Raw genomic sequence first — 14,650 nt, 5'->3', positions numbered from 1 at the left:
CGATGAAGCATTAATAAGATGCTATGATGATTGTATTTCTTTTTACTGAGATATTAGTTCAGACCGCATACTACTCATGGGCCTATGGTTTCCTAGGTGGTAGATGTACACAGTTAGGAGACCAGTAAAATGCACCCTGTTACATTCTATCAAGTAACGGTTGTTTTGCAATCAGGGCTTGATAGTGATTGTCAGCAGCGTGGAGGAGGAGCAGACACATGCTTCACCTCATCTCTTGCCCTTTAGAAGGAACAACTAGTCTCCAGTCAATAACTGTAGATGGATTCTCTGTATCTTAGCAATTTAAAGGCAACGGCTCCGACGTTGAAGGAGAAGCTGTACAATTAACGGTGACAGCCAAAATGTTGAACTCAGCATCGAACCGCTCCATTCCCCTTCCAGCATTTTGTCAGGAATAACATGTCATCATTAAGGTAGTATCAGCCAGTTTGTCATTCTAAAGCTGTAGACCAAGGTGTCATTCTGTATCTGTAGTCCAAGGTGTCATTCTGTATCTGTAGTCCAAGGTGTCATTCTGTATCTACAGTCCAAGGTGTCATTCTGTATCTGTAGTCCAAGGTGTCATTCTGTATCTACAGTCCAAGGTGTCATTCTGTATCTGTAGTCCAAGGTGTCATTCTAAATCTGTAGTCCAAGGTGACATTCTATATCTGTAGACCAAGGTGTCATTCTGTATCTACAGTCCAAGGTGTCATTCTGTATCTGTAGACCAAGGTGTCATTCTGTATCTACAGTCCAAGGTGTCATTCTGTATCTGTAGTCCAAGGTGTGATTCTATATCTGTAGTCCAAGGTGTCATTCTAAATCTGTAGTCCAAGGTGTCATTCTGTATCTGTAGTCCAATGTGTCATTCTAAATCTGTAGACCAAGGTGTCATTCTAAAGGTGTAGACCAAGGTGTCATTCTGTATCTGTAGTCCAATGTGTCATTCTAAATCTGTAGACCAAGGTGTCATTCTAAAGGTGTAGACCAAGGTGTCATTCTATATCTGTAGTCCAAGGTGTCATTCTAAATCTGTAGACCAAGGTGTCATTCTATATCTGTAGTCCAAGGTGTCATTCTAAATCTGTAGACCAAGGTGTCATTCTGTATCTGTAGTCCAAGGTGTCATTCTGTATCTGTAGACCAAGGTGTCATTCTGTATCTGTAGTCCAAGGTGTCATTCTGTATCTACAGTCCAAGGTGTCATTCTGTATCTGTAGACCAAGGTGTCATTCTGTATCTACAGTCCAAGGTGTCATTCTGTATCTGTAGTCCAAGGTGTCATTCTGTATCTGTAGACCAAGGTGTCATTCTGTATCTGTAGTCCAAGGTGTCATTCTAAAGGTGTAGTTCAATGTGTCATTCTAAATCTGTAGTCCAAGGTGTCATTCTGTATCTGTAGACCAAGGTGCAACAGCAAAATGCCCCTTGAGGATTTGTTCAAGAGCATTTCGACTCAGTATATAATGTTGTACCTGCAATACCCTTTACACTGTTCAACCGTTTTAGAACACCTACCCATTCAATGTTTTGTCTTCATTTATAACTATTTTCTACATTGTAGAATAATAGTGAAGACATAAAAACTATGAAATAACACATAAGGAATTATGTAGTAACTGTTATGTAGTAAGTGTTAAACAAATCTAAATATATTTTATATTTGAGATTCTTCAAATGACCATTGTTTTTTCTTGATGACAGCTTTGCTCACTCTTGGTATTCTCTCAACCAGCTCCACCTGGATTGCTTTTGCAATGATATTGACGGAGTTACCTCATATGCTGAGCATATGTTGGCTGCTTTTCCTTCACTCTGCAATCTGACTGTTTGAGTTCGGGGGATTGTGTAGGCCAGGTCATCTGATGCAGCACTCCATCGCTCTCCTTCTTGGTCAAATATCCCTGACACAGCCTGCAGGTGTGTTGGATCATGTTTTTATTTGTTTAACACTTTTTGGTTACTACATGATTCCATATGTGTTATGTCATAGTTTTGATGTCTTCACTATTATTCTACAATGTGCAAAATAGTAAAAATAAAGAAAAACCCTTGAATGAGTAGGTGTCCTAAAACCTTTGACCGGTAGTACATAGGGGTATTGTTGTTCAAGGAAACAATATAGCTTCCAAGTTTGTTGTAATACGTAACCTTTCATATTATGCAGTCTGTATGACTGGTAACTCCTGATGAGAAACGTCTTGATGTAGTTAGATCAGATAGGCCTCTGAGGATCCAGATCCAAGGAGCTTTGTGGAAACTCCAGACTTTAAATGCTATTTGATGTATTACAGTACCAGTCAAGTCGCAGACTGTTTTGAGTCACTAGGCAGGTTTCCATTGACCCAGGATTATTCGACAAAACCAATGTGGCAAAAAAAAAAAAAAAAAAATACAAACACTGGAAACGTCAGCCGTAGGTGAAATATTCTGACCATCTACATCACCTCTGTTTAAAAAGGGTCTTATTTGCGACAAATTATGATGGAAACTGATTGCCAAATCATTTTGAAAGTACGGGGTGCAGGGGATGTCGTCAAAACTCCACTCTGTACTTCATTTTAAACGCCTACTACTTGCTAAATCTACCTATTTAAAAAGGTAAAAATATATATTTACAGGACAAGGATTGTCCTGACTTTCAAGAATGCCTGAATTTCTTCACATTGCTTTTCTGGTTGGCTGGATGTAAGTTTCACCATCCAATTATATAAAGATCTTCAAGGAGTGCAAGTTTCCCCCACGGAAACGGGAACGGACCTTTGGCGATACGTTAGCGTTTGAGAATTATGACTCAAATATTATGATTTTTTTTGCGTTCTATCCCCATGCTGGCATTTGCGGGCTACCTGAGACATGAAAAAGGTGGGAGGGTATACAGGCTGTCACCAATTTATTTAATGAACAATTTTTCTAAATGGATATTTAACACTAGGTTTTTTTTGCGGAATGTTTAATCTTTTTAGATTATGACGTCATTACATTCAGCTGTTTTTTTTATCAATGCAAGACAGTTCCATGGAAATGCATTGCAGCAGGTAATTGTTGAATCCATTTTTTAAATGTCAACATAAAAAAAAAAAAAATCACTGCACAAGTTAATGGAAATATTAAGGAAACATTTCTCAGGACTGTTTGAGAGGTAATGAAAACACTTGGAACTAAGGAGATCTTTCTTCTAGGTTCAAATCAAATGACATTTGAATACATTTTATTTATACCTGTGTTGGGCAGATGTTATTGCGGGTGTAGCAAATTGCTTGTGTTTCTAGCTCCAACTGTGCTGTAATAAGTACTAACTAACAATATCACAACATATACCCAACACACACACATCTAAGTAAAGGAATGTAATGAAGAATATATAAATATATGGACGAGCAATGCCAGAGCAGCATAGACTGATACAGTAGAATAGTATAGAATATGTACATATAAGATGAGTAATGTAAGATATGTACACATTATTAAAGTGACTAGTGTTCAATTTATTAAAGTGGCCAATGATTTCAAGTCTATGTATATATATAGCGCAGCAGCCTCTAATGTGCTAGTGATGGCTATTTAACAGTCTGATGGCCCTGAGATAGAAGCTGTTTTTCAGTCTCTCGGTCCCAGCGTTGATGCACCTGTAATGACCTGGCCTTCTGGATGATAGCGGGGTGAACAGGCCATGGATCGGGTGGTTGTTGTCCTCGATGATCTTTTCCCTGGTCTACATGTGGATTAGCAATGGAATATCTCTTAAGGTGTTTTAATAGTGGAGTTCTCCACTCAAATCCCTGTGGGCACTTTTACCAAAGAGATGGAGAGCATACATGAATTTACAATAGTATTTTCTGAATACAATTTGCAAAGCTAATCATTTCAGTTATCTATTTTCTGCTATATTATGCAAGCTTCTCTGAAAGTATAATAGTTTAGAGAGAAATTCCATAAAAATTTTTGAATATGTAGTTTTGAAGGGTTCTAGAAATATTAACAGTGAATTAATAGGAACTATATAGATCTTTATTCGTTTTCATAATATCTTCATGTTGTTGATAATATTGTGGCTCATGGTTGTCAACCTCTGGCCTCTTAGGATCAATTATGTTTTGAATCCCCACCCTTTCTGTGGAACAACATCAATCCAAACACAGGTGGATTTTGAAAGCAAATCTATGCCATCTGTCTCGTATCGTCTGTTGCGATGAGGTCACCCATCACAATCAGTGAAAAGATGTGAGTGACGATCAATGTATAGATGCAACTATAGTGTCATCTTACTCACAGTAGGCCTACTTCCTCTAAGAGTTGTTCCTGTATAGTGTCATCTTACTCACAGTAGGCCTACTTCCTCTAAGAGTTGTTCCTGTATAGTGTCATCTTACTCAGAGTAGTCCAAGTTCCTCTAAGAGTTGTTCCTGTATAGTGTCATCTTACTCACAGTAGGCCTACTTCCTCTAAGAGTTGTTCCTGTATAGTGTCATCTTACTCGCAGTAGGCCTACTTCCTCTAAGAGTTGTTCCTCTATAGTGTCATCTTACTCACAGTAGGCCTACTTCCTCTAAGAGTTGTTCCTGTATAGTGTCATCTTACTCACAGTAGGCCTACTTCCTCTAAGAGTTGTTCCTGTATAGTGTCATCTTACTCAGAGTAGGCCTACTTCCTCTAAGAGTTGTTCCTGTATAGTGTCATCTTACTCAGAGTAGGCCTACTTCCTCTAAGAGTTGTTCCTGTATAGTGTCATCTTACTCACAGTAGGCCTACTTCCTCTAAGAGCTGTTCCTATATAGTGTCATCTTACTCACAGTAGGCCTACTTCCTCTAAGAGCTGTTCCTATATAGTGTCATCTTACTCACAGTAGGCCTACTTCCTCTAAGAGCTAGTTGTATCCTTCATGTTTCATGCAGAGTTGCTCCTGTAAAGTGTATTCTTCCTATAGTGTTAACTATACAACTCCAGTCTATAGGCCCTGAGTGCCACTTCTTTTTATTTATTTTACCGTTATTTTACCAGGTAAGTTGACTGAGAACACGTTCTCATTTGCAGCAACGACCTGGGGAATAGTTACAGGGGAGAGGAGGGGGGATGAATGAGCCAATTGTAAACTGGGGATTATTAGGTGACCATGATGGTTTGAGGGCCAGATTGGGAATTTAGCCAGGACACCGGGGTTAACACCCCTACTCTTACGATAAGTGCCATGGGATCTTTAATGACCTCAGAGAGTCAGGACACCCTTTTAACGTCCCATCCGAAAGACGGCACCCTACACAGGGCAGTGTCCCCAATCACTGCCCTGGGGCATTGGGAACTAGTTTTTAGACCAGAGGAAGAGTGCCTCCTACTGGCCCTCCAACACCACTTCCAGCAGCATCTGGTTTCCCATCCAGGGCCTGACCAGGACCAACCCTGCTTAGCTTCAGAAGCAAGCCAGTAGTGGTATGCAGGGTGGTCTTCTGTTTGGATGTGTTTTAATAAAGACATACCATAGTCCTCTGCTTTATAAATACTCTGTCTTTTGAAGTTCTAATTTCATTCTAAATTAAAGAAAATCGGCAAAATGTTTCCCCTCATAAAACGGTTCACTAAACATTTTCATTTTCACGTGGCCTCAGCTTTAGTCAATGAGATGGGGTTAAACAGTGAGATTACGTGTCATTGTAGTCTAATAGTCCATGTTCGGGGCCTCTCTGTACTCCTAGCCCAGGGGAATAACACAGTTACCTTGATTGATAATAATACACTTCTCGCACAGGGAGAGAGGGGCTGGAGCTCTGCATTGTCCTGTGGGTTAGCATTAGCCTCTGCAGAGGGAGAAACCTTTGTATTAGCATTAGCCTCTGCAGAGGGACAAACCTTTGTATTAGCATTGCCTCTGCAGAGGGACAAACCTATGGGTTAGCTATAGCGCTCCGCAAAGAGACCAACCTTTGTATTAGCATTAGCCTCTGCAGAGGGACAAACCTATGGGTAGCGTTAGCTATTGCGCTCTATAAAGGGAGAAACATATGGGTTAGCTATAGCGTTCCGCAAAGAGACAAACCTTTGTATTAGCATTAGCCTATGCAGAGGGAGAAAACTATGGGTTAGCTATAGCGCTCCGCAAAGAGACAAACCTTTTTATTAGCATTAGCCTCTGCAGAGGGAGAAAACTATGGGTTAGCTATAGCGTTCCGCAAAGAGACAAACCTTTGTATTAGCATTAGCCTATGCAGAGGGAGAAAACTATGGGTTAGCTATAGCGCTCCGCAAAGAGACAAACCTTTGTATTAGCATTAGCCTCTGCAGAGGGAAAAACCTATGGGTTAGCTATAGCGCTCCGCAAAGCGACACACCTTTGTATTAGCATTAGCCTCTGCAGAGGGAGGAAAACCTTTGGGTTAGTTAAGGCGCTCTGCAAGGGGACAAACCTTTTTATTAGCATTAGCCTCTGCAGAGGGAGAAAACTATGGGTTAGCTATAGCGTTCCGCAAAGAGACAAACCTTTGTATTAGCATTAGCCTATGCAGAGGGAGAAAACTATGGGTTAGCTATAGCGCTCCGCAAAGAGACAAACCTTTGTATTAGCATTAGCCTCTGCAGAGGGAAAAACCTATGGGTTAGCTATAGCGCTCCGCAAAGCGACACACCTTTGTATTAGCATTAGCCTCTGCAGAGGGAGGAAAACCTTTGGGTTAGTTAAGGCGCTCTGCAAGGGGACAAACCTGTGTATTAGCATTAGCCTCTGCAGAGGGAAAATCATGTGGTGTTGGTTAGCCTAGCTTGTGTTGCGTAGAGAGAGAGAGAGAGACTGACAGACAACGCTAAACGACTACCAGACCACTGTAGTATAGTTACGTGTTCTTTTCTCGCTGCAGAGAAAGTGTGAATAGAGTTGCTACCAGATGACTCTGGTGGACGTTCTACACTGAACAAACCAGACGGCTCTGGTGGACGTTCTACACTGAACAAACCAGACGACTCTGGTGGACGTTTCTACACTGAACAAAGCAGATGACTCTGGTGGACGTTCCTACACTGAACAAACCAGACGACTCTGGTGGACGTTCCTACACTGAACAAACCAGACGACTCTGGTGGACGTTTCTACACTGAACAAACCAGACGACTGTGGTGGACGTTCTACACTGAACAAACCAGACGACTCTGGTGGACGTTCTACACTGAACAAACCAGATGACTCTGGTGGACGTTCCTACACTGAACAAACCAGACGACTCTGGTGGACGTTTCTACACTGAACAAACCAGACGACTCTGGTGGACGTTTCTACACTGAACAAACCAGATGACTCTGGTGGACATTCTACACTGAACAAACCAGACGACTGTCGTGGACGTTCCTACACTGAACAAACCAGACGACTGTCGTGGACGAAATCATTCAATCGATATAAATTCATTAGGCTCTATCCTATTCTTTTCATATGACTGAGAATACAGATATGCATCTGTTTGTTACAGATACCTGAGTTGATCAGGCTGTTGATTGTGGCCTGTGGAATGTTGTCCCACTCCTCTTCAATGACTGTGCGAAGTTGCTTGTTGTTGGCGGTAACTGGAACACGTTGTCGTACACGTCAATCCAGAGCACCCCACACATGCTCAATGTGTGTCATGTCCGGTGAGTATGCAGGCCATGGAAGATCTGGGGCATTTTCAGCTTCCAGAAATTGTGTACAGATCCTTGAGACATGTGGCCGTGCCTTATCATGCTGAAACGTGAGTGATGGCGTCGGATAAATGGCATGACAATGGGCCTCAGGATCTTATCATTGTATCTCTGTACATTCAAATTGCCATTGATAAAATGCAATTGTGTTGGTTTTCAGTAGCTTATGCCTGCCCATACCATAACCCCACCTCCACCATGGCGCACTCTGTTCACAACATTGACGTCAGCAAACCGCTCGCACAGCCAACGCCATACACATTGTCTGCCATCTGCCCGGTACAGTTAAAATCGGGACTCATCCATGAAGAGCACACTTATCCAGCGTGCCAGTGGCCATCGAAGGAGAGCATTTGTCCACTGAAGTTGGTTAAGATGCCAAAATGCAGTCAGGTAAAGACCCTGGTGAGGATGACGAGCACACAGATAAGCTTACATGAGTCGGTTTCTGATAGTTTCTGCATAAATACTTTGGTTGTGCAAACCAACAGTTTCAACAGCTCAGACGATCCAGCAGGTGAAGAAGACGGATGTGGAGGTCCTGGTCTGGCGTGGTTACACGTGTTCTGTAGCTGTGAGGCCCGTTGGACATACTCTAAACAAATTCTCTAAAACGACGTTGGAGCGGCTTATGGTAGAAAAATTAAAGATTACATTCTCTGGCAACAGCTCTAGTGGACATTCCTGCAGTCAGCATGCCAATTGCACACTCCCTCAAAACCTGAGACATCTGTGGCATTGTGTTGTGTGACAAAACTGCACATTTTAGAGTGGCCTTTTATTGTCCCCAGCACAAGGTGCACCTGTGTAATGATCAGCTTCTTGATATGCCACACCTGTCAGGTGGATGGATTATCTTGGCAAAGGAGAAATGCTCACTCATATGGATGTAAACAATTATGTGCACAACATTTGAGAGAAATATGCTTTTTGTCTATATGTAAAATTTCTGGGATCTTTTATTTAATCTCATGAAACATGGGACCAAAACTTTTCATTTTGCGCTCATATTTTTGTTCACTTTATGTTCTGTATAGCTATGTTCTCCTTTCCTGCTTCAAAAGTAGCCTGAATACCCTTGAGAGTCCAGACCCCCTGTGTTTTGTAATTTAGTATCTGGTGGAGGGGGACTGTGTCTCAGCGTAGCTCAGCTGGGTGACTGGGTGAAGAGGGGTGTTGGAGGGGGACCGTGTCTCAGTGTAGCTCAGCTGGGTGACTGGGTGAAGAGGGGTGTTGGAGGGGGACCGGGTCTCGGTGGTTTAGAGGAGTAGAGGTATTGCTCGGCGGAGTGACTGGGTGGAGGGGAGGTGTTGGAGGGGGACCGTGTCTCGGTGGTTTAGAGGGGTAGAGGTATTGCTCGGCGGAGTGACTGGGTGGAGGGGAGGTGTTGGAGGGGGACCGTGTCTCGGTGGTTTAGAGGGGTAGAGGTATTGCTCGGCGGAGTGACTGGGTGGAGGGGAGGTGTTGGAGGGGGACCGTGTCTCGGTGGTTTAGAGGGGTAGAGGTATTGCTCGGCGGAGTGACTGGGTGGAGGGGAGGTGTTGGAGGGGGACCGTGTCTCGGTGGTTTAGAGGGGTAGAGGTATTGCTCGGCGGAGTGACTGGGTGGAGGGGAGGTGTTGGAGGGGGACCGTGTCTCGGTGGTTTAGAGGGGTAGAGGTATTGCTCGGCGGAGTGACTGGGTGAAGAGGGGTGTTGGAGGGGGACCGTGTCTCGGTGGTTTAGAGGGGTAGAGGTATTGCTCTGCGGAGTGACTGGGTGGAGGGGAGGTGTAGGAGAGCGAGAGAGGGGGAGAGCGGTGGCACAGCGGCTCAGACGGTTAGCCTCTCTCCCAGCACCCCACCGAGCCTTGGTTCACTAACGGTGAAGACATCTATCTGCAGTGTAAATGACTTCACAGCTTCACACCACTTCCTCTGCGCCATGTTTTGTTTTTGTTTAATTGCCTAAGCTCTGCCCCCCCGCGCCCCCCCGCCCCTCGCCCCCCGCCCCTCGCCCCCCGCTCCTCGCCCCCTGCCCCTCGCCCACGCCCCTCGCTCCCCGCCCCTCGCCCCCCGCTCCTCGCCCCCCGCTCCTCGCCCCCCGCCCCTCGCCCCCCGCCCCCCACTCCTCGCTCCCCGCCCCCCCGCCCCCCGATCCCCCGTGTTAGAAACGTACAGTATATTGAGGTTAATACAGATAGAGATTTACTGATGACTCTCCCTTTTCTGAACTTGCATAAACTTCATATCAGATAAAAAAATGATCTTTCCCCACTAATTTCTCTGATCTTTCATATAAACTTTTTTAATTTATGCTATTAAGCGACCATTAATTAGAGCTCTTGAGAGTAAGATACGATTGCATATATGATCATTAAACTATAGAGCCCAAAGCTGCCTGGATCCAATCTTGAAATTTGAAACCATCATTTGAAACTTTGGATCCACCAGTCTAATGAACCATTGATACAGGTCAGTCCTAAACTAACGAATCAACACATATATTCAGGGTTACTTGTTACGAATACCTTCGATGCATTGCTTATTCCCATTCCACATTTAATACCACCTGTGTATTAAGACCAATTGTCTGGTTTATAGATTCACAGTATACCTTAGCAAGGGCTGATAATGAGTTGTGTTGATGTTGAATTAGTGTGTGTTGCTTCTGGTTTCAATCAGTATCACTTGTTTTAGTCCATAATATTTAGGCACAGAAGGCATTTTCACAGCTCATCAGCTCATCTGAACACTTGACACAGGCACGCAGACACACACACACACACACACACACGCACGCAGACACACACACGCACAGGCACGCAGACACACACGCACAGGCACGCAGACACGCACGCACAGGCACGCAGACACGCACGCACAGGCACGCAGACACGCACGCACAGGCACGCAGACACGCACGCAGACACACGCACACGCAGGCACGCAGACACACACACACGCAGGCACGCACACACACGCAGGCACACACACACACGCAGGCACACACGCAGGCACACACACACACGCAGGCACACACACACGCAGGCACACACACACACGCAGGCACACACACACACGCAGGCACACACACACACGCAGGCACACACACACACGCAGGCACACACACACACGCACACACACACACACACACACACACACACACACACACACACACACACACACACACACACACACACACACACACACACACACACACACACCATTACACCTCTCTGGGTCTGTAATGGACTGTGATATCAGCGTAAAGTGGTGAGGTCCATGTCGGGACTGACCCCACACAATGGCCTGAGTGGGTTCTCTCCCCATTAATGACAATATTATTGTACAGCAATTTGAGCCACTTTGGATCCTGCACTCATTGAGGAAAAAAATAACCACTAAGCCTCCTGAACTGATTGACGGGTAAAGAACCACTAAGCCTCCTGAACTGATTGACGGGTATAGAACCACTAAGCCTCCTGAACTGATTGACGGGTATAGAACCACTAAGCATCCTGAGATGATTGACGGGTATAGAACCACTAAGCATCCTGAACTGAGTGACGGGTATAGAACCACTAAGCCTCCTGAACTGATTGACGGGTATAGAACCATTAAGCCTCCTGAACTGATTGACGGGTATAGAACCACTAAGCCTCCTGAAATGATTGACGGGTATAGAACCACTAAGCCTCCTGAACTGATTGACAGGTATAGAACCACTAAGCCTCCTGAAATGATTGACGGGTATAGAACCATCTGCCAATGGACAGATGACTCAATATTTTATAAACAGAGGGTTTAACCTGAACACCAGGGGTGCGTCTGATACGGCACCCTATTAACCGTGTAGGAACCCATAAGGCTCAGGTCGAAAGTAGTGCACTATATAGCGTTTTAAACATCGATGAAAGTTCATCTCAGGGTTCAACTATAGCTTGTTTGAAGTCTAATCTTATGCCAGTGTGAAAATGCAAACCATTGAATTACGTTTTAGAAACTAAAATCATGAGAAGGTCTATTGTCCGCTGGGTATTTTTGGCTATTACTTTATATTTGTTGACGTTGTGATTTCACCTTACAGGAGGATCTGTCCAGGGCTTCATTGTGGTCGTGGTTTTCATGTCAGCACTAAAGGATGAGTTACAGTGTAAATAGATTCAAAGCATGAATGATGTTACTTTCTTCTTCTCTAGCCTCTGGGATGTTTGAACATGAGACCTTTTGGGAATTGGAAGTTTTCTCTTTATCCAACAGAGCATTGAATGTACACGTTTCCCATATATCCTAAGCATTAAAGTGGCAATCCGCAAATTGAAACAATAACAAAGTGTAATCCCTGCCACTGCTTTGGTAATAATCTCAGGGACGAGCCTGGAGAATGTAGCTACTCTCAGATTCATAGACTAGAGCTATGGATGCAAGGATTGACCGGCCATGATTTCAAAGTTATAGTTTTAATCATGTTTTGAGGCTATACAGTGTTTGTTTAAATGTACTTTGTTTACAAACAGAGTGAAACAAGCTTCTATTTTGGGTTTGTGATGAGGGTGCGACAGTTGAACTAAGCTCATAAGGCATCTATAGGTTATATTTTTCAAGAATCAATGGGTTCATATCATTATTTATAAGTCCAAATATAGATGTAACCACTGCAGATTGCCACTTTTGAATAAATTCGATTTCAAATATGATATGCCCCCCCCAGTGAAACTACCCTCATCTCCGTTTTGCTGAAAATCAATATTTAATACCAAATATCAAAAGGAGAAAATTGGGATCCAGGTGAAACAGATTAATTGGGTTTTCAAAGAGCATTATATTGAAAGGCGCTACAGCTACTACAAAACATCCCGCTTTGCAAAAAATTGCAAATTATGAACATATAAATCAAGATGCCGTGAACAACGTGTCTGTTATTAAATCTGAGGGTAAATAGTATACCCCCAGCGTAGACTAACGTAGAATAACGTTGTCAGAAAACCAAGGTCAACACCAAGCACGGACACACGTATCAACACTTTAACCTTGCGATGCATCTCAAATTAACGGGCAGAATTGTTTTTTATTGTAGTTTATTCATATAGAATGTAAGAAAAAGGTTGTCAACCGTGAGTATAATATATTCTATAGGGACATCACTGCCACACAGTATAATGTATTCTATAGGGACATCACTGCCACACAGTATAATATATTCTATCGGGAAATCACTGCCACAGAGTATAATGTATTCTATAGGGACATCACTGCCACACAGTATAATGTATTCTATAGGGACATCGCTGCCATACAGTATAATGTATTCTATAGGGACATCACTGCCACAGAGTATAATGTATTCTATAGGGACATCACTGCCACAGAGTATAATGTATTCTATAGGGACATCACTGCCACAGAGTATAATGTATTCTATAGAGACATCACTGCCACAGAGTATAATGTATTCTATAGGGACATCACTGCCACACAGTATAATGTCATTACTATCTTCTGGTTATTATCCAATTGTAAGGATTTAATTTCAACCAGTTTTGCTGAGCTGAGATAGAATTAGATTCCCTCTCTGACACTGAGCTGAGATAGAATTAGATTCCCTCTCTGACACTGAGCTGAGATAGAATTTGATTCCCTCTCTGACACTGAGCTGAGATAGAATTTGATTCCCTCTCTGACACTGAGCTGAGATAGAATTAGATTCCCTCTCTGACACTGAGCTGAGATAGAATTAGATTCCCTCTCTGACACTGAGCTGAGATAGAATTAGATTCCCTCTCTGACACTGAGCTGAGATAGAATTGGATTCCCTCTCTGACACTGAGCTGAGATAGAATTGGATTCCCTCTCTGACACTGAGCTGAGATAGAATTGGATTCCCTCTCTGACACTGAGCTGAGATAGAATTTGATTCCCTCTCTGACACTGAGCTGAGATAGAATTAGATTCCCTCTCTGACACTGAGCTGAGATAGAATTAGATTCCCTCTCTGACAGAGGTGGTTGTTGTCCTTATTGTTTCCTCCAGGACTACGCGGAAAAGGAGAGGACGACGACCACGGCCAAAGCCTTGGAGGACCCGAAGGCCAACTTCTACTGTGATCTGTGTGACAAGCAGTACTACAAGCACCAGGAGTTTGACAACCACGTTAACTCCTATGACCATGCTCACAAACAGGTAATGGACCTGTGAACACACACACACGCACGCGCACACACACACTTGTAACGCATTGTATTCTACCTTAAATATTGTTTAATCTTTTGTTCAACTTTTGTACACAAAATTGAATTGTTCATTGACTAGACAAATGGGTAAACATTGTGTGACTGAGACACATTTGTTAAAAAAAAAATGGGACATAGTAGGTAGCAATGGCACAAGACAAACAATGGCTGTAACCCTTTATGAAGGGTCCTGTATACACTATACAGTGGTCAATGACTGTAACCCTTTATGAAGGGTCCTGTATACACTATACAGTGGTCAATGGCTGTAACCCTTTATGAAGGGTCCTGCATACACTATACAGTGGTCAATGACTGTAACCATTTATAAACGGGCCTGTATTTACTATACAGTGGTCAATGACTGTAACCATTTATAAACGGGCCTGTATTTACTATACAGTGGCCAATGACTGTAACCCTTTATAAACGGTCCTGTATACACTATACAGTGGTCAATGACTGTAACCCTTAATAAAGGGTCCTGTATTTACTGTACAGTGGTCAATGACTGTAACCCTTTATAAACGGTCCTGTATACACTATACAGTGGTCCAATTTTACAAAGGTATTCACACCCCTAAGTTAATTCATGGTAGAAGCACCTTTGGTAGTGATTACAGCTGTGAGTCTTACTGGGTAAGTCTCTAAGAGCTTTCCACACCTGGATTGTACAATATTTACACATTTATTCTTTACAAAATTCTTCATCCTCTGTCAAAATGTTTGTTGATCATTGCTAGGCAACCATTTTCAGGCCTTGATATAGAATTTCAA

At 43.2% G+C, this 14,650-nt stretch overlaps 1 protein-coding gene across 1 annotated transcript in view; it reads left to right on the top strand.

The window, feature by feature from the left end:
• Positions 1-14,650, top strand: part of LOC129842050 (uncharacterized) — a 136,218-nt gene that overhangs the window by 106,381 nt on the left and 15,187 nt on the right. The window contains exon 2 of the mRNA XM_055910427.1: positions 13,674-13,823. Coding sequence (XP_055766402.1) covers positions 13,674-13,823 — 150 coding nt within the window. The remainder of the gene's footprint in view (positions 1-13,673; positions 13,824-14,650) is intronic.

This window comes from Salvelinus fontinalis, unplaced genomic scaffold (assembly GCF_029448725.1).
Source record: "Salvelinus fontinalis isolate EN_2023a unplaced genomic scaffold, ASM2944872v1 scaffold_0009, whole genome shotgun sequence".
NCBI lineage: Eukaryota > Metazoa > Chordata > Actinopteri > Salmoniformes > Salmonidae > Salvelinus > Salvelinus fontinalis.
Note: the sequence above shows the minus strand (reverse complement) of the source record. Positions and strands in the feature narration are given on the sequence as shown.